This window comes from Hyla sarda, chromosome 7, assembly GCF_029499605.1.
Source record: "Hyla sarda isolate aHylSar1 chromosome 7, aHylSar1.hap1, whole genome shotgun sequence".
Classification (NCBI taxonomy): Eukaryota; Metazoa; Chordata; class Amphibia; order Anura; family Hylidae; genus Hyla; species Hyla sarda.
This window is the reverse complement of record NC_079195.1, coordinates 169482513-169504209: the sequence shown is the minus strand read 5'-3', so window position 1 is coordinate 169504209 and position 21697 is coordinate 169482513. Positions and strand designations below refer to the sequence as shown.

Below are 21697 nucleotides of genomic sequence, written 5' to 3'. Positions count from 1 at the left end.
ATGCAATGTAAAGAGGGCCCCTACTAACGTAAATAGAGTTAGGAGAGGTCTGACTTACTGATGGATTCATTTGAAAGTGGTTGTAGAGCTTGATATATTCCGCATTCCATTATGCCATAGCTTATGTTAAAGGAAAATGGTTATCCTAGTCACCCACCTTAAACCCAATACACTGGGTTATAGTGTGGGTGAACAGGAGTTCAATGAGGGGCCACTGACTAAGATACCTAACTTTGGTCAAGAGAAATGAAGATCCAGGAAAATTGTCCAGGAAGCCTGTAAAAGTGCACCCTTTTAATTGCCAGCCACATTGCGCCTTCTCTTACCTGGTCTGCTGTCCTGACCAGTAATATGTGTTTCTGTGCAGACAGCAGAGACCAAAAAAACATAACACCTACTGCTATAAGTGAACCACCAAAGATGTCATGGGTATTCTGAAAGAAATGGCTGGCTAGAAGCCTGACACAGAGGATCCATCCAGCATTTTAAATTCTCTATATAATGCCAGCATATTTCATGGCACTGTATACAGACTGGAATTATTCATTGTACCCATCCCTTGTCTTCAGGGGGGTGGAGGGGGTGAAGGGCTGTACAGAATCTGATTTTCCTATCTGACATAACCAGACTAGTTTCGGAAGAAGCTGTTTTTGGAGGAAACCAGAATATAAAAATAAATCTAATAACCTAGAACTGACTAATCTCCGGCCAATAGGGGCTTGGAATCATAAAAAGAACGTTTTTTTCCTTTTTCAGCAGACAAATGGTTAAATAATTCTCTTCCTGTGAAACTCGTGAGAATCCCCCAGACTTGACTCACAGACACGTTACTTGTTTGCAAACAGTTAATGTACAGGATGATGAGCCTGCAGTGCATGCAGCCACAATACCACGCCTGGGGCACCGTGCCAGCCAATCACAGGAAGGAGCAGAGCATTATAAGGCACAGTCCTCTCTGCTGCAGGACAGAGAACAGCAGAACTAGCTCCGAGGATACAACGAATAATATCTGCACACACAGCAGCTGCAAGGTGAACTCCTGTCTGTGCTGGTGAGTGGGACTCCAAAGACTGAATGGGCATTTTACAACAAACTATGTAATGCTCAACTATAGTACTAAATATGTTCAGTGGCAGAGAAGAGACGAATATAGAGTCCTTATTGGAAAGTAACTAGGTTGTATATATCATATCAAATACATAAGTTGGATAAATCTCTTACATTATGTAGACAACCTGGCAGTATAAGTAGCATTCCATTGTTAAAGAACTGTATATTTTCATGTTTGTTTGTTCGTATGCACTTTTACGTGTTATGTACGTGTTGACTAGAGGTTTTGTTGTTTTCTATTGCAGTTTTTACAAGCATCTCTGGTGGCGGGTTTTCCTTTTTTATACTTTTGTAACCATACCTTAAGCATGCTTCTGCAAAGTAAAATAAATTGTTTGTAGTGGGCTTAATATTACACCACAGATGAGACTTTCACGGAACATCTGGCGGCAGCATTTTGGGTTAAAAATGAAAAGCACTGTGCATGTGAACCCACATTCACACATACAGTATCTGCTGCAGATTTTATATTGCAGATCTGCTGTGGATTTGATTCTGTGCTCAACTCATTTATTTGTATTGATTTAATAGCATGAAATCTGCAGCAGCAAATATGGTTTGTGTAAATGTTCTCTTAGGCTAATTTGACACAAGATAACATTTTCTGCATATATTGTTTTTTGAAAGGTACCTGCATTTAAATCTGCAGAAGAAAATCTGCACCAAATTGTGTAGACATGCTGCAGATTTCCTGCTGCCGCTGCTGTCTGCAGTGAAACCATCCTAACTAGTTCTAAAAATGAGATTGTCCTCTTGGATGTGAAACTAAGTTATTTTACAATTGCCTGTAATCTCCATACCATTCACATAAAATATCAAAAACTGCAGCCTGCTAATGGATTCACACTACAATAGCTTTGCTGCCCTTACACTCCTCCTGTAAACGACCACATGTTAAGTGTTCAATTTCATTGCAGTAATACTGCAGGGAAACTAAACCAGTGCATGGTGCCCACTGATTGGACACCAGAGCCTCCCAGACAGCTTGCTCTTTCTGCCCTCATCTTTGAGTCATTTTAAAAATAATAAATTATGTTTTTTATTTCATTTATATAATCATTACACTTTAATTTAGATGGGAATGTTAATATATTCAGATTTTTAATTATTGAATACAAACTTTGAAAAGGATTTTAAAAAAGTGGAAGTTTCTAACTTTTTATTATACTGATTCATTTGTGATTGGTTTTTGAGCATTAGAAAATTGCAGGTGAACACACATTGTAAAATCAAAAGAAAAACATGGCTGTAAGATAGGAGTTTAAAAAAAAGTCTATAGAAAAGGGGCCACCAGTGTATAATGTGTTTTTAAAAAAAAATGTCTGTAATTCCACTTTATGAACACAATATTATGTGTGAACCCAGCCGTAAATTGTATCTGCCAATTATAAAATACTTTTAACATGTCCTTGGGACATCTCAAAAGATTTTATTGGTCAGTGATCACAGCCCGACCATTGACAAAAACAAACGAGGTGCATTTACATGCTCCTTTCCCCGCTCTGTGCCTATGAGACCTGGACGGCCCCATAGACTTACATTGTAAGTCCATCCAGGTCACATGACACAGAGCTAGGAGAGAACACAAATGTGCACTTCTCTTGGGTCGTCTTGTGATCAGTTACGAACCGATGAATACTTGTGAACACTTAGATGCTGACTGATCAAAACTTTTGACATGTCTCTATGACATACTAAAAGTTTTTTTTTGTTAAATGACAGGTATCATTTAATAGGAATTTGTAATAATACTTATATGAACAGTTTTTACTTTTGTTTAAACTAACAATATTACATTTCTGACTCTCCTTTTAGTTTACAAATTCCATAAAATAGAAGATGAAGCTCATCCTTGTCTTGGCGTTTGCATCTGTGTTTATTACTGGATTAGAATCGGTAAGTTTATAACAGATGACCATTTTGTTCTTTTCAGTTACCTTTTTCCTCAGTTGATAATACAACTTTTTTTTTTTTAGACTTTTCATAAACACCGCCAAAGACCAAAGAACAATGAAAGTAAAGGTAAAGGCCATATACTATATATATATGTGTATAAGTATTGCATGGCATAAATATGTAAGCTATCAGAGACCTCAAATACATTCAATATAGATGAAAGTATTAAAGTATTAGCATTGACCAACAACGATAGTTTGCTTTGTTGGCTGATCTATGCTGATTTAATTTCTCTCTACACAGAATGCACTTGCTTACATGGAGGAACTTGCTTACAGTATGGCACTTACAGAATATTGTATAGATGTATATGCCCCATAGGATATACTGGAAAACACTGCGAAACAGGTATTTACTTTTTCTTAAAAAAGTTCAGATTTTTTTAATACAAATATTAGCCTTAGGGCCCTATTGCAAAGCCTGGCATTCACTGTAAAGGAGTGCTGATGTTGTAGACTGCAAACACAAAGAACACACTTCATAGGAATGGACAGGAATTCACCGGCGCTGATCAAAACGACTACGTAAGTTGAAAGAGTAGCTTTATTGGACCATCATGCAATGCATTTTACTGTGCAATGGCAGTTTCACTGCCATTGCACAGTGAAACGCATTGCATGATAGTCCAATAAAGCTACTCCTTCAACTTACGTGGTAGTTTTGTTCAGTGCCGGTGGATTCCTGTCCATTCCTATGAAGTGTGTCCTTTCTGTTTGCTGTATCATCCAGGTCAGGAAGGCTGTAGATCCCATCCTTGTTTTACCTTACAAACTTTTACCGCTGTTGTGTATTGGTTGCACAACCTACTGTGGTAAGCAGAATAACGTTATTTATTTTCTTGGTTTTAATGCACTGCGGAGCACTGTCCTTGCTTTTTTTTTTCTAGATGTTGTAGACTGGTGCCCATTTACTTAGCCTTTTACACGTGTAGACTATAGTGCCAGGAGGGCTGCACGAATGATAGCTGGATCATTCCTGCAGCTCTTTGCTGCTATCATTTGTCGGCCACACAACCCCTATTAGATGGGGAAATGTGCGTACGACAAACAAGGATTTTTAAGCAAGGCAAAGCTTGTCTGTTGGCTGATTGCTGGCCATATTACAGGGAGATATTGACCTGCATAGCCATTAATTGTTCTGTCTAATGGGGCCCTCAGGCTTCTCTCATTTGTATTGTACTCCTATGCATATGAATTGTCTTTGTCAGAGCCTTTTGGACCAGGGACAGATGAGATCAAGCTTATATTGCCATTGCTTTTACAGCTTTTACAGCATTCTTCATAACTATACACAGACTTTAATCATTTAGGTCAGTCCCTGTCCTAACTTGGCTCAAATCCCCAATTTTCTTATGTTTCACACAGATGAAAGACAGTTTATAGATGGCTGATCAGTATTTGAATGTATGTGTTAACTAGAATGTCTGTGTAAATCCACTCATAAGCAGGGAGAACATACACACTCAATGCAGATGTTGCTTCTATGACACCAGGACAACAATACAATTCACTGATCCACTGTCCTGCCAAGGAAGAGAGGAACTTACCTTTCAGCTACTAGGCCCTAAATACAGTACTATGCCTACTACCCTATAGGATGATGCAGACAATGCTGTATTTTCTATTAAATTCTCCTAAATAGCACAAATATAAGAAGCAGAATATAGAATACAATAAGTATAATATATACAAGTACGAAAAGGATTTTCTGTTTTAATATTTACTTATTGTTCTTCCAGACTTGATTTCCACGTGTTACAAAGGCAATGGTTATGATTATAGAGGCATGTCATCACAAACCAGCAGCGATGCTGAATGTCTGCCCTGGGATTCTCCGCTACTTAAATATCACCAAGTAAATGCTCACATGAAGGATGCATTAAAGCTTGGGATAGGGAAGCACAACTACTGCAGGTAATATTTTGTTTGGCCAAACAATTACACATTACTATTACAGGATAATGGTCTGAGGAGAAGTCAAAGGTTTTCCTTTCCTTCCTATATGTTTTCTCTATTTATGATCCATTTGCTGCTTTGTATTAATAATTGCAGATAAAAACCTGAATGTGTGAACTTACTCTAAGTTCAAACTTTGTAAAAATTCCTGATGTGTTTTATTTTATGTTTGCATTTTTGTCAGTAATCGGCCTAAATGGCCGCAAAAAAAAAGGTGACTTTTTTGCTAATTACAGACAAATGTACCATATAAAATAAAGTATATGTAGGGAACTTTTAACAAGCATGAGCTGGGCAACCTATAATAAACTACGTTGGCTTTATTTATTCAGGAACCCCCACAATGGATTAAGACCTTGGTGTTATTTCAAAGGCCCAAAAGGAGTTGCCAGTATGTTATGCAAGATCCCCAAATGTGAAGAGAATGAAAACACAGGTGAGGATAGAATGACAACATTTCATAATTCTCCTCTTCTCTCAGGATCACTGAATAATATAGCTGGAAAAACAATTAGATTGGGAATTGAGATAAGTGCTGTAAGCATAAAAATATGTAGTATTATTCCCACTTGGCGTAGTATGTCAGCTGCCACATTGTTAAGCTGGGTACACACACAGTATTCTCAGCCGTTTTTCGGTTCACTTAAATTTTTCAGCCATTTGTGGCACAAAAAACTGTCCAAAAATACTGTGTGTGTGAACATAGCCACAAACTGTGGATCTGATGCAAAGAAATGCACAAGATGTCAGACGAGTTTAGTTACACAATACCTATAACATGCAACCTAAAAATGTGTACACTTGTAATATTTAAATATGTAGGGTCCTGTTTTTTTTAAATTAAATTGTGATCTCATTCTTTCTTTTACGATTTTTCCACAGAACCCACCTGTGGCCGGCGTCAGCATAAGTTGTATAAAGTAGTGGGAGGTATGAACAGCCCTATTGAATCACAACCATGGATAGCCTCACTTTACCAGATCAATAGGAGAAACAGAAACCAGCCATTCTTCCAATGTGGAGCCAGTCTTATACACCCCTGCTGGGCTCTTACTGCAGCACACTGCTTTCCGGATAGGTAGGTGTCTATTGAAAGAGAATAATTGGAAGCTATATGCCATCTAAAGTCTATTGAAGCTATATGCCATCCAAACAACATTGTGCTTGGTTTTAGGGTAAAATGAAAAAGGTTGACAAGGTTTTGTTTTTAGAACTAGTAATATTTCAGCATTTGGAGAAAATGAGTATGTTCCCTGGGTCGCGAAAAGAATTGGAAAAAAAAAGCCATACTTACATAGCCTAGTTCCCCGCAGCTCCTGTTCTCATGTCTTCTTCCTGCTTCCAAAATGAGAGCTCAGCTAAGGACCTGTCATTTCTGCACTAAGACCTTATCTTAGAAGCAGGAAGAAGACAGGGCATTGGGGGACTGGAGGGAGCTAGAATACCCCTTTATGGCAATGTTTTTAGAAATCTGGAGATGTAGAAATGTAGGACATTCATATTATTTATGGGCTTAACATTTGTATACAGTGGTATGCAATGCACCAAAGATTATTACTGTATGCAGAGTCTGTAATAATGCACATGTGCTTAAATCTGAAAGACATGTACAGTAATGTACAAAGTAATGAACAAAGGCAGGTGTCTGACTACCACTGCTGCTTACTCAGGTTTCTCTGTTTGGTCAGCTTTATGTATTATGTATCATGGTTGTGACACTGTATATTTTTTCCTCCACTTGGCTAACAGAAGGAAATGGGCCTCTTTTTTGTAAGAATAAAATATATTTTTTAATTTTTTCTCCAGTGATTTTCTTGAACCAAAGGACTATACAGTTATTTTAGGAAAATCACATCTTGAGGAAGAAAATGAATACAGGGAGCAAAGATTTCTGGTGGAGAAAATAATTCGTCATCAGGACTACAGTGATAAGACAGGCGCATTGAACAATGATATTGGTAAGAAAGACAGAACTGACATGATGTAATGGTGTGCTCTGCACATGCATCTGACAGCAACACTGACCTCAAAAATCTTCTTTTAGCATTGGTGAAGATTCATTCCGAGTCAGGACAATGTGCTTCCATGACAGACTACGTGCAAACTGTCTGCCTGCCAAATACTGATCTGAAATTTGAAGAAGGGACGCACTGTGAGATTGCTGGGTTTGGAAAAGAGACATATGGTAAGTGAATGTAATATTTGTGTCTATTCTGGTTCACAGCATATATGTTTAATAAAGGATACACATTTCTTAACCGAATTACAAACTTTTCAAAAGAAAATCTACAAAAATACAGTAGAAGTGTTACAGAAAGAACAAGACCCCACTTGTGTTAAGAATGTCTTACTACATGGCTCTATATTAAAATATAGAAGGGTATGTCCTGTAAAGACTGGCAAAAAGCTTACTGTATAATATCCTTTTTTTCTGCAGATAGCCATAGATTCTCTCAAACTCTGAAGTCCACATCAGTTCAACTTATATCACAGGAAACTTGTCAGTCACCAGATTACTATGGGAAGCTTATCAACAACAATATGCTTTGTGCTGGAGACCCCAAGTGGAAGGTTGATGCTTGCAAGGTAAGACCATAATGGTAACATGTTTCCCCATGTAATGGAAGTACTATATCTGACACACCTTCAGTTGGTACTTAGTAAATAGATCAGTAAGTAGCCTACATTCAGGCTTTTCAGTATTTTACAAAAAATAAAATATCATTCTACTTTAGGCTGGGATTACATTTGGCTTTTTTGTCAGAAAAGCATCTGTCATAACTGACTGCGGGGACAGAGAGAGTGAGCCCTAAACTGACCCTAACAATGCTCTCCCTGCCTACTTGCCAATCCATACTAAGCAATTGGTCGACAAGTTGGAGCCGATCCCTCCCTGTGCTACAGTGCAGTGGCGTAAAAACAAATATATACATAGTCGGTCACAGGCCAGAAACATAAACAGAAAACAACTCGACAACCAGATATACCAGACAGTATACAAATACTAACTGGGCAGAAAATAAACAGGCAAACTGATCAGGAACATAGGACTCTGTTCACAAACAGATACAAGTACAATGAACAAAGATCAGATCAATCAAACAGGACATAAATATAGAACACTGTTCACACTGGACACAGATAACTAACATATTAGGTCCAGAACACAAGACTAGGAAAGTGATAAGTCAGCATAGACTCCAGGAACAAACAGGAATAAAAACTCAATCCCCCAGAAAACCTCCAGAAAACACAGGAATGTCTTGATACTAGAACCCAATCACCCAGAGTCCACCATGGAGCATGGAGATATCTTGTACTAAAACTAAATTCCCCAGAGTCTCATTAACAGGTCACAAGCATGTCTTGTTACAAAAACTCAGAACAGCGACTTAGCAGAATGGAAAAACAATACTAAAAACCAACTAATGTAACAGACTAAAAACTACAATAAAAAGACTATAACCATGGCCAAAACTCAGAATAAATATAACAAGATGAATACAAGGTAAATGCTCAAGCATACATAGTCAGAGTATTGCACAAACAGACATCTAGAAACTAGAATGCAGACTGAGCTGGAGATATATAGGCACACCCACATTGCAATTGGATGAAAAGCTTAACTCTTCAATGCCTGCAAAGGAAGGCACAGAAACAGGTAATGCATGAAAAACAAGGTCTGAACAGGGCCTAAGACGGAAAAGTGCGAAAACAAATAAACGGACATTACACACCTCCCAAAAACAATAGAATCGCTTTTTTGGGGGGGGGGGGGGGGGCAAAAACAATTCGGACAGATGTTAGCTGGAGTCAATAAGGGAAATATAAATCACTATACCCAGCATGCTAAGGGTATGGCATTTACTATGATATTTTGGCATTTTCCTCCCATAGAAAAAAGGCAGAAAATATGTATGTATTTTTTCTGGCATTACAACCCCATTACTTTAATAGAAATCTTTTAGTCACATAATCAAAGAATCACATGATTTATACTGAAAAAAAATTATGTTATAAAACACCAAAGTAAAATTGCTTATACTAATACACACTATTTTTGAAAAAAAAATGTCACAAAAAACTGCATCATGGGAGTAAAAAATAAGGGAGCAATTTCTTGTGGTGTGCGAATGTGGTACAAATAATCTAGTTTTTTTTTGCATAAATTGCACCAGTTTTTTTTTTTTGCTTATCTCCATTGTTGACTAAAAAAAAAAATGACATACTGCTGTTCTGCCTTTCTCATTGTTTGTTACCTTGTTTTTTTTTTGTAGGGAGACTCTGGTGGCCCTCTTATCTGTCAGCAGAATGGGAAAATGGTGTTGTATGGTGTAATAAGCTGGGGGGAAGGGTGTGCCAAGAAGAACAAGCCTGGAGTGTACACTCGAGTCACAAACTACATGCAGTGGATACAGGACAACATGGCTGAAGCTAACAATGTGAGAAGTAATATTATTCCAAAGTAGTCAGTCAGCTCTGTAAACTAAGAACATAGGAAACCAAAGAAGGGAATCCTGAGCCAAGTCTGTCTGGTAGATTTGTGGTTTCCAGCTGTACAGTCATATGTGAAGTTGTAACATCCTGTTTATTCATCTGTCATTAAGGATTAGTGCATATCTGTACTTACACTAGAGTGTTTATAAGCAGTATAATAGTTTGTATACAGAACTTTCTACATAATCTCTAAATTGTTTGCCATGGTGCCATGGGGAATATGCTTCAAAAGTTTTCCTACTGTACAGATGAGCATGTGACAAAGTATAGAGGTACATTTTGGCAGAAATAGTGGCTCCATCTTAGCCCTTTGGGCATGTACTAAAAACAATGGACATGCACCAGTTTCCGTAAGTATAAACCTCCAGCTTGTCACGGGGGCATCAAGATGCAGGACTCCTTGCGATCAGCCTGTCATAGACTTGCAATCTGGACTACTTTTAATAAGGAAGTTGAGCATACATCCTTTATACTGCTTTTGATCGAAAACACTTCTATGACAGTACTATGGTACCTCGGGCACGAGTGACTTCAGGATTCACTTTTGTAAATATTTTTTATAACCTAAATTAGGTATGTGTGTACCTATTTAATTATTACATATAATGGTTATGTATGACAGGTTCCATCCTTAACAAGTTAAAGTTTACTGTATTCTTTTTGCACTGATCTCTTATATGTTCCCTTCACTGCCTTCATGAATTTGACAATCGATAGCTAATCTGCATGACTTTGCCACATACTGAGCAATCTTGTCAACACTTCTGAACCACGAGTCATTTGGGCAATCCTTAGTGGCCTTTCCTGTCTCAGCAGCCCTGACTGTTAGATTTCTCCCTATACCCAAAAAAGGTGAGATCTATCAATCAAGGCTTTTGGGTGGGAAGAAGACCCTGGAGACTGCCCTGATGGCTTATGGTTAGGGCAGCCTGAAAGTGATGACAGGCTTCCTTTAAGGATAAAGATTGGCTCTTTTAGGAGCCAGCCAATTACTTTAGGGGGACAGAAGGACTGGGTATGTTGGAATTCAGTATACTTCATCCTTTTATTCCGTCGGGAGATATCTGCTGTCAGGCTTATTCCTCTCTCTGGGGCACTTCTAGTCAGGAAAGGTTAGATTAATGTAAAATATTCTTGGCAAATAGATAATATTGAAAGGAACCTGATACTACTGCATGAGAGAGGAAAGGATCAGATGGCAGGTTCCCTTTAAGATGAATATTTACAGCAATGCAGGTGAATAATAATAATGTGGGTGTACATTGTTTACTGAACCATGTCTCATTGGCACTATCCACTTATCAGTGTGGTGCAAATGTTTTGGATATGTGAATTATTTTTCATTATTTATCTGTCAGTTATGTAAGTTATACTATTGTATTTTTATTTATGCAGTATGGAAAGCTGCTTATTTAAATTATATGGTTATATTTTATATCAGCAACACTGGATGTGTTATATTCAAGATGCAATAATACACAAAGGGCATATTGCACTCTTAGGCTATGTTCACACACTTATGTCACCAGTGCCTTTTAATATGAATGTATGTGAACACATACAAAAACAGATGTCATTATTTTGAAAGCGTTGTTATGCCTAGAACATTTATTGTTCATTTAAATGTTGATAACATGAAATACCTAAGCGTATTTAAAAATATTAGTATTTATTTCATATGAACGCACACTATAGTCTGAAACCATGAAATCTGTTTGGGAATACATTGAGTCACGTTCAAGGCTGCAATACAGTAGATTGCAAGGAAGTGTCTACATAGCCTAAAACTTAGTCTCAGGCGACCTCTTGTGGATAACCAACACCACTATTCAGCTCAACTGCCTTACATTGAATTTCATCCTCAGTATTTGTACTGTTGCTGTTAATGCTTTTTTATTATTTATTTGATTAAAGTTATACTATCTAAAAAAGATGGAAAGAAGTTGGCCCAAAGATGACTATTATGTATATGAGCCTTTTTAATTAAGATAAATGTTTTAATGGGCTGGACCCCTGAACATTTCAATATTATTGTTTACACATTATTTATTTTTTTGTATTAATTTAATTGTAATTAATTATTATTTTTATTATTTAATATGATTGTAATAAACTACTTTTTGCGAGAGAACATTTCTTGTGCTTGGTTATTGTCACTTATTAGAAGATTTTACATATATTACATAATCTTCAGTGTGCCCTTCCATCATGACTCAGGACCCTTAATATTTTAAGCCCAGGAACCAGAAAATTATTTTCTAGTTAATCTAGTTTTAATTTAGTTTTGATCGGAAAGAGCAGACGATTTTTTTCATATAATGGAATATCATGAATTAGAAATGGAGGACACGTTAGGTTGACAATAAACAGTAACTGGAAAAAGTAAAATTATTTTATTTGTGCCAAAACAGTGTCCAAGTATTCATAATGGTCCATATCATATTTGTATAGATTCACAAAGTAGAACCAATTTCAAGAGAAGCCAAATGACATACCAGTATGTTTTGGACTGGGGAAAGAAACAAAGACAGCCCTCAGAAAAGCCAAGCATACAAAGGGGAGCCCCGACAAACTCCATGTAAATGTCCTTATACTGGAAAAGAACCCATTCCTGCAGTGCATGTAGTAAATGTAAAGTTTGAATAAACCAAAGAAGCATATACCAGCAGTTTGTTACACAAGGTAACTTAAGTTTCTAGGACATGTCTTAATTATGAACACCAGAAATCCGACCTCTCATAATTATCCCAAGAATAAAGGCATTCAGAAATAACATACCGAACTGCTGACTTGTGCATATAGAATTACTTACAATTAGAGCAACGGTAGCTGTATGTAGCATCTCTGTTGGTGCAATAGTAAAAAAAAAAGGATTTTATTTATTGCCCTGGGAGTCAAAGAGGCGGTGCCCCAGGTCACAGTGCCTCTCCATGCTCACTTTCGCTGCCCTTTCCCTCTTAGATGGATGCTCGGTCAGTCTGTGTAGCTGCCACCCGACCGGATCACCCAACTCATTTCAGATGCAATGCGCATACAAGAGATTTCACTAGGGCTAGGAGAGCTCTAGCTGTACATCAAAGAGGGAAAGGTAGGGGAAAGTGAATGGGGTAAGCCATTGCAGCATGTGGCATTCATTTTCGACTCCCTGGGCTGGTATTGAAAGACATTTTTTCTAAATTGCACCAACAGAGATGCTATATAAAGATACTGTGTCCTACACTGACATGTGTATACATCATAACTTGCAATAAGAGCAATTCCTGGGTGACAAATTCCTTTAAAGGGAGCTTAGCTTTTTGTTGCATTTCACAAAACTGCAAGACTATTCAATTTATTGGAGACAGTGTTGCAGTTTCCAGCAAAGTAGACGGTTGGGAACCCTGCTGGTGTCCAGAGACAAGCCAGAAGGGAGCTGCAGCACTTACCTAGTACTATGGCTCTTTAATTCTATGGATGATTGCGATATGGCATCACTTCTCATAGTTGGAAAATGCCCACTATATTATAGTTGTGCAGCGAGACTCTTTTGGGCTTTAAAGGGGTATTTTTCCTAGTGCTGCAAAATAAAATAAAAGCTGCAACATATTTACCTTGCCCATTCAGCACCAGTATTGGCCAGTGTTCACTTTCTCTAATAATGCACTCTCACGGCTATGCTGATGAAGCTCCAACCAATGGCAACCGTGATTGGCTGCAGTAGATTTAGAATGTCATCAGCAGACCTGGGAGAGGCAAAGTAAACTGAGGCAGGTAGTTACTATTCAACAGCATATGTTAAAATACACCTTTAAAGGGGTACTCCACCCCTAGACATTTTAGGGGATGATGGGGGATAAAATGTCTGGTCGAATGGAGGTCCCACCCCCGCAATCTCTAGACCGGCATGGAGCGAACTTCGCTCCATGCTGGATGACGGATGACCACAGCCGTCACACCCCCTCCCATAGATATCAGTGGAGTGGGGCGTGACAACCACAACTGGTGTCTAGTACAGCCAGCGTTCTGAAGGCAAATATTACGAACGCCAGGTGCTGGAGATCGCGGGGGCTCCCAGCAGCCAGACCCCCCTCTATCAGACATCTTATCTACTATTGTTTTGATTTGGGATAAGATGCCTAGGGGTGGAGTACCTCTTTTCTTTTTTCAATGTTTTTTTCAATGTTGCATGCAGACCATTCTGGGCTACATAAAGACATCAGTTTCAATTTTTTAATTTTATTTTATTTACAATGTCCACTGTGCAATATGAATTGCAATATGAAGTTTTACTTGTTTTGTACAAAATATATTACTTTTTATGAAAAATTTTGTTAAGTGTCCCTGCATTTTAAGAACCACAACATTTTTATTTTTGCATTGGCAACGTTATACAAGGACTTATTTTTTGTGGATGACTTGAAGTTTTCATGACTATTTTGTTGTATTTTCTCTTTATGACGTTTACTGTTAGCGATAAATAACATGTTAATGTCATAGTATGGGCTGTTACGGATTTGGTGATACCAATAATGTTGTTTTTTTTTAATACCTTTTTTAGTATCAAAGTATTAATTTTATTATGGAATCAAAAGATTGCATAAAAAGGAAACAGTTCGGGACGCAACCCGAATAAAATAGAAAATAATAAAACAGGGTAACAAACAGTGGGCATGCAATGTCAGCTTCACATATAGCAGCACAGATACAGAAGAACAAAATTGTCAGCACATAAAGAACTAATACAGAGTCAAGGCATACCTAACATCAGGACAATTGGATGAAGACATCCAGGGGGACCACAAACAATCAAAATGAGCAACCACATTGTCTCTCATAGCATTGAGCTTCTCAGACAGCATGATAGAGTTGACACGTTCAACTACTCTGTAGAGAGACAGGGAAGGAGATTTCCAATTTCCCACCATGGGAATTCTAGAAGCCATAAAAATAAATTGAGCTAAGCGAAACAATTTATGGGGCATACGGTGAGTCTTCCGACTAAGAAGGCAGAATGTTGGATGTCCAAACCAAAATCTCCGAATCAATGGGCATGACCACCAGGTATGATGCATAGTACCCAGGTGGGAGCAGCCTCGAAAGCACAGTGATGAGGAAGTGGGTAAGATCCTATATTGTAGGGACATAATAGGCTCCATGTAGAATTTTGAGAGAGGTATCCATAATAGAGACCTGCCAACTACCCTTACTGAGAGAGGTACAGCATGAGTGTCAAACACTGAGCGGTAGGGATGTGCGAAAGTCAGCTTCCCATTGTAACATAAATGGCAATTTAACATGAGATGGAGGTGCATTCATGTGGCTATAGAGCACCAAGAGTAACCCTTAACGAGTGGGAGAGAGTACAGCACTAAGCGTTCAAATCTAGAAAGAGGAGAGGAGGGGTGCAGAGAGGGTAAGGAGCGAAGAAAGGACAAGACCTGGTTTATCTTAAGGCATTCTGACTCCGGAGGATGGTAGCCAGACTGAAATTCATCCAGCGTCAGAAGGCGACCCCTGAGAAGGAAGGCATAATAAGTCAACAGTTTATAAGATGAACACCAGGAAAAGTTACAGGAGCTAAGCCCAGGAGAGAAGGTTGGGTTCCCTAATAAAGGAGTTAAAGGCGAAGAGGGAGACTGCAGACGAAAGCGGCAACGGACCAACCGCCATAGAGAAAGAGAATACAGAGTGAGAAGAGCAGAGGAGGGAACATAGCAGAAACAGAAAGAGAAGACAACAGGAGAGCAGGGAAGGTATGAGGCAGGAGCAGAGCGGATTCCAGGTGAACCAATATGGGAGTATCAGAGGGTGCAAAAAACCAGGCTAGCTGGCTCAATCGGGCAGCATAGTAATATTTAAGAAAGTTAGGGACAGAGAAACCACCTAGGCTCTTATGGTAATGCATGATAGAGGAAGGGATCCTTGGATGTTTCTCTCGCCAAATGAAGGAGGAGACTTCAGATTGCAGTTTCCTGAGGTCGGCAGATGGGACTGGGATCAGCAGGGTCCAAAACAAATAAAGAAGTTTCGGCAAGATAAACATTTTCACCGTAGCCACCCTGCCGATCCAGGACAGATAAGGGACGTCCCAGGAGTGCATGTCTGAACGGAGAGAACGGAACATCGGCAGGTAGATAGCAGAATAGAGTTGGGAGATAGAGGGAGTAAGAGACAGTCCAAGATAAGAAAGGGTGGGAGCAGGGTCAGGGAATTCAAAGTTGAGACAGATCAGCTTTTGAGTGTGTGGAGGGATGTTGCAGAAAAGGGTCTCAGATTTCGAGGCATTGACCGTCAGTCCAGAAAAGTGGGAGAAAGAGAGTAGATGGGAAAGGATAGGGAGGGAGGTTAGAGGGCGGGTAAGAGAGAGAAGGATGTCATCAGCAAAGAGGCACACTTTGTAGTTCAAGGAGCCAATCATAGCTCCCGAAATGTCAGGGGAAAAGCGGGTGAGAGTCGCCAGGGGCTCCATGGCTAGAGCAAACAAAGCAGGTGACAATGGGCACCCCTGGTGAGTCGCCCTAGAAATAGGGATAGGGTGGGGGTAGTGGAAGGCAGTTTAAGGTAAGAGGAAGGGCGAGAATACAGTAGGTGAATGAGTTGGACTAATGAGCCCACAAAACCAAACCTATGAAGAACCCTGTGCAAGAATGTCCAAGAGACACTATCAAAAGCCTTGTTAATATCTAGCGCTAATAGCATAAGGGGTGTGGAGGAAGAATTAGCCTAGTGGACTATGTCCAGGACCCTTCTGACGCTATCAGATGCCTGACCCGCAGGAATAAACCCTACCTGGTCAGCATGGATCAGCCTGGGAAGAAGTATATTCAATCTACGGGTCAAAATGGAGGTGAGGATTTTAGTGTCTGAGTTTATAAAAGAAATGGGGTGGTAATTGGAGACAATAGAGGGGTCTTTGCAGGGTTTGGGGATGATAAGGATGATTTGGGGATGATAAGGGCTTCCAGGAAATCAGGGGGAAGGGTAGAAGCATGGTAGAGACAGTTAAAGAGAAATAGTAAGTGGGGGACAAGAATGGCAGAAAATGTTTTATAATATTGGGCAGACAGCCCATCAGGTCCCGGGGCTTTCCCCAGCTTCAGGGCAGCAACTGTGGAGGAAACCTCCTCGTGGGAGATGGGAGCATTAAGAAAAGGGGTAAGAGAGGGGAGTTGAACAGACCTAAGGAAGATAGAGAGATTAGAGGGAAAGTGAAGCGGTTGGTCCAGAGCAGAGTAAAGAGAGGAGAAAAATAAATGAAAGGCATCATAGATACGATCAGGGTGACAAGTGCAGGAGCCAGGGTGCAGCCAGACATTGTGTACATAATTCACACGCTGTTTTTGCTTGAGCATGTGCACCAAAAGCCTATCTGGCTTGTTGGCAAAGTGGCAATATGTGGCTTTAGTAAACCTCACAGCCTTTTCCACTTTTAGGGAGAGAATAGCATCCAGCTGCACCCTAACGTCCCGCAGAGCCCTGGACAGATAAAGGGAGTGATTACACTGATGCGCTATGGAAAGATGCTTCAGTTTGTGTTCATGCATAACCTGCTGGAGGCAGTGGTACCATTTAAGACTGGGAGCCAGTGAGATAAGGCGGCCCCTGATGTAGGCCTTTTGGGCGGACCATACCCAAATAGGGACACAAGAGGGAGTAATGTTACAGGCAAAATAGGACTGAAGGTCATCAGTAACAGCAGTCTTGACCACCGGAATAGTTAATAAAGACTCATTGAGTCTCCAATGAAATGGAGTGGACGGTCCGCCCACAAGGTCCAGCTCAGCTATTACCATATCATGATCCGACCATGCAGCTAAAGCATGACGAACATACATAAACATAGGAAGGGCAGTCGAGTTAACAAGTAACCAATCTATTCACGAATAATGATTCTGCGATGGGTAAAGGTAGGTATAGCCTCGTGCCGACCCATTATGCACATGCCACACATCAGCTACCGTGTTTCCCCGAAAATAGTACCTACCCCGAAAATAGGCCCTAGCTGGATTATCGGGGTGGGCTGCAATATAAGCCCTACCCCGAAAATAAGACCTAGACCAGTGGTCTCCAACCTGCGGACCACCAGATGTTGCAAATGTTTGCAACCAACATCTGGAGGTCCGCAGGTTGAAGACCACTGACCTAGACAATGCCCGGGCTGCAAATATTAAAAAACAAACTTTAACTTACCTTCGTCCTCCGTTCCCCCGTTGCTAAGGCACCGGCCTCACTGTCCCTCCGCTGTTCTCGCTGCGGTCCTGGGAACGTCACAGAGCCTTCAGCCTATCACCGGCCGCAGCGATGTCCCACCTCGGCCGATGATAGGCTGAGCCCACTGTGATGTAAGAAGCCGGCCGGCTTCTTACATGACAGTTGGCTCAGCCTATCATTGGCCGAGGCGGGACATCGCTGCGGCCGGTGATAGGCTGAAGGCTCTGTGACGTCCCAACACCAGGAAGCAGCAAGAACAGTGGAGGGACCATGAGGCCGGTGCCTTTGCAACGGGGGAACGGAGTACAAAGGTAAGTTAAAGTTTGTTTTTTAATATTTGCAGCCTGGGCACAGGAATAGATACAGCGCAGCGGCTTATAATTATTTGGCAGGGGGGGGGGGGAGGGAAGCTGTGCTCGCGTGTGACAAATGATTAGTAAGTACCACGATGTGGGGTGCAGCGCTGGGCTGATAAACCGGCAGGGGGGGGGGACGTTGGGGGGGCAGAGCTGCGCATATCATGCAGTGATAATGGGGGGGGGGGGTGTAAATACCGTGGAACCGCCATGTTGTTTAATGTGCATACCATACCGTAAATAAATAAACCCTAGTGAGGTTTTTGTGGCTAAAATTTATATAAGACCCGGTCCTATTTTTGGAGAAACACGGTAACTGCAAATTTGATAAATCAGAGAGTAACTTCCACTTTAAATAACGGGATCTTCCCAAGGGAATGAAGGAGGATCTATCCAGAGTGGTATTGAAGACAAAATTAAAGTCTCCCGCCCAAAATAAGATATCATAAGCGAGAAAAGAAATACGGAGACACATGTCATGGAAAAAGGACATAGCTGCAGTATTATTGGCACAGGAATTAACCAGACTTATCTTACGACCATACAGGGAACCCAGTAATATAACATAATGGCTACCCTCATCAATATGAGAATGGTCAATTTCAAAAGGCAAGGTATTAATACTACATACAACCACTCCTCTACATTTAGACTGAAAAGTAGACTTAAACACTCTAGAGTACCAGGGAATGTATAATCCTGGGGATGGACAAGGGTGTGAAGTGGGATTCCTGGATACAGATGAGGTCCGGTCGGTGTTTCAGGTAGTCCCTGAAGGCCTTCTTTTGTTTCACCGGGGAATTAAATCCCCTAACATTATAAGAGAGAATCTTACACATCTACAACATAAAGAGACGACATACAAGAGGGACACTGACAAACAGTAATAACATAGGAAACTGAGGGGGAGAGAAGACATGACAGACCACAAACAGAAAAACCCAGCAACAGAAAAACAAAGTAAAACAGTGATGGGATAATAAAGACAACATAATCAAAAAACAAACAAAGTATTGGAAAGCCAGAACAGACAATCTGGCATACTTCCAGACCCAAATACTGGGTAGGGGACACAATAATCCAATCCCACCCAGCTTCAGTGAAGAATGGTGGACTCAGCTATGGCAATGTCCACCAGAGAAGCCTTGAGGAGGTAACATCTCCCTGGGGGCGTTCACTTGTCTGGAGGTAGGCGGCGATGAGATGAAGGTACCCGGGTGCAAGCGCAGGTAGGGCGAGAGTCCCCCTTCAGAGGTGCAGAAATGGTGGTACATGCAATCTTCTCCTAAGAGAGGGCCTCCAGCACCTCAGAAAGTGATCTAACTGAATGTCCGTTCACTTGAAAGGCCAAGAAAAAGGGGAAACCCCATCTGTATTTGATATTGTCCCGGACAAGGGCCAGGGTGACACGGCGAAGCTGGTGCCTCCATTCAAGGGTTGAGGGGGCAAGGTCAGCAAACAATCTCACCTTGGGTGGCATATCCGGGAGAGTGGGCAAATTGCGGGCAGCAAAGAGAAGCTGAGCTCACCTCAGAGTAATGGAGCTTGAGAACAATGTCCCGAGGTAGGTCAGGAGAGCGAGGACAGGCCAAAGTCCTGTGCACCCGGTCCATACGTAGCAGCTCTGGTTCCAGCTGAGGCATGAGGGCCTGGAACATGGAATCGATAACAGCTCGGAGGTTGGTTTCACCTTCCGGGAGGCCTCTAATACGAATGTTTGCACGTCCTGATCAGCAATGTTATAATTCTCCAAAAATGCATCCAGACCCCTTTTAAATTCTTTTACAGAGTTCATCATGACCATCTCCTCAGGGAGAGAATTCCACAGTCTCACTTCTCTTACAGTAAAGAACCCCCATCTGTGCTGGTGCAGAAACCTTCTTTCCTCAAGACGTAGAGGATGCCCCGTTGTTATAGATAAAGTCCTAGGTTTAAACAGATCATGGGAAAGATCTCTGTATGTCCCCAAGATATAGTTATACATAGTTATTAGGTCTCCCCTAAACCTTCTTATTTCTAAACTAAATAACCCTAATTCTGATAATCTTTCTGGGTACTGTAGTCCTCCCATTCCCCGTATTACCCTGGTTCCCCGTCTTTGAACCCTCTCCAGCTCCACTAAATCTTTCTTGTGCACTGGTGCCCAGTATTGTACACAGTATTCCATGTGTGGTCTGACTAGTGATTTGTACAGTGGTAGAATTATTTCCTTGTCATGGGCATCTATTGATGCACCCCATGATTTTATTTGCCTTGACAGTAGCTGCCCGACATTCTCCCATTCTCCCATTTAATACATAATCCCAACCCGGATTTTTCCTCCCCATGTGCATTACCTTACATTTATCAGTGTTGAACCTCATCTGCCACTTCCCAGCCCAAACCTTCAACCTATAAAGATCCATTTGTAACAATGCACTGTCCTCTATAGTGTTTACCGCATTACAGAGTTTAGTATCATCTGCAAAGATTGCTACTTTACTATTCAACCCCTCTACAAGGTCATTAATGATTATTAAATATATTAAATAGGACAGGACCCAAGACTGACCCCTGTGATACCCCACTAGTAACAGTCACCCAATCAGAATAAGTTCCATTAATAACCACCCTTTGTTTCCTATCACTGAGCCCGTTACTTACCTACTTTCATTCATACACACATTCTCCCCAAATCATTCTCATTTTATGTACCAATCTTTTATGTGGCACTGTATCAAATGCTTTGGAAAAATCCAGATATACGGCATCCAGCAATTGCCCCTGGTCCAGTCTGGAGCTTACCTCCTCATAAAAGCTGATCATGTTAGTTTGACAGATGATGCTGATATGGAATCATACATTTATTTTTATCAAGATATTCCAAAATAGCAATTTACATTCAACAGAGGTTAAACTAACAGGTCAATAATTCCCAGGGTCACCTTTTGTCCCCTTTTTAAATGTTGGCACCACATTTGCCTTGCGCCAGTCCTGGGAAACAGTCCCTGTTACTATAGAGTCCCTGAATATTAAAAATAGGGGACTGTCTATTACATTACTTAATTCCTTTAGAACACGAGGGTGAATGCCATTGTCACGATGCCGGCTGGCAGGTAGTGGATCCTCTGTGCCAGAGAGGGATTGGCGTGGACCGTGCTAGAGGATCGGTTCTAAGTCACTACTGGTTTTCACCAGAGCCCGCCGCAAAGCGGGATGGTCTTGCTGCGGCGGTAGTGACCAGGTCGTATCCCCTAGCAACGGCTCAACCTCTCTGGCTGCTGAAGATAGGCGCGGTACAAGGGAGTAGACAGAAGCAAGGTCGGACGTAGCAGAAGGTCGGGGCAGGCAGCAAGGATCGTAGTCAGGGGCAACGGCAGGAGGTCTGGAACACAGGCTAGGAACACACAAGGAAACGCTTTCACTGGCACTAAGGCAACAAGATCCGGCGAGGGAGTGAAGGGGAAGTGAGGTGATATAGGGAAGTGCACAGGTGTAAACACTAATTGGAACCACTGCGCCAATCAGCGGCGCAGTGGCCCTTTAAATCGCAAAGACCCGGCGCGCGCGCGCCCTAGGGAGCGGGGCCGCGCGCGCCGGGACAGAACTGACGGAGAGCGAGTCAGGTACGGGAGCCGGGGTGCGCATCGCGAG

The 21697-nt window shown here is 41.1% G+C and overlaps 1 protein-coding gene across 1 annotated transcript; it reads left to right on the top strand.

The window, feature by feature from the left end:
* Positions 1–926: 926 nt before the first annotated feature.
* PLAU (plasminogen activator, urokinase) lies at positions 927–12114 on the top strand. Its single transcript, XM_056531253.1, has 12 exons — positions 927–1051; positions 2926–3006; positions 3087–3132; positions 3310–3414; positions 4805–4979; positions 5354–5457; positions 5904–6099; positions 6828–6979; positions 7066–7206; positions 7459–7607; positions 9299–9463; positions 11970–12114. Exons 2-12 carry the CDS (start codon positions 2950–2952, stop codon positions 12006–12008), a joined length of 1329 nt encoding a protein of 442 aa, XP_056387228.1. The 5' UTR covers positions 927–1051; positions 2926–2949; the 3' UTR covers positions 12009–12114.
* The last annotated feature ends 9583 nt before the right edge of the window (positions 12115–21697 follow it).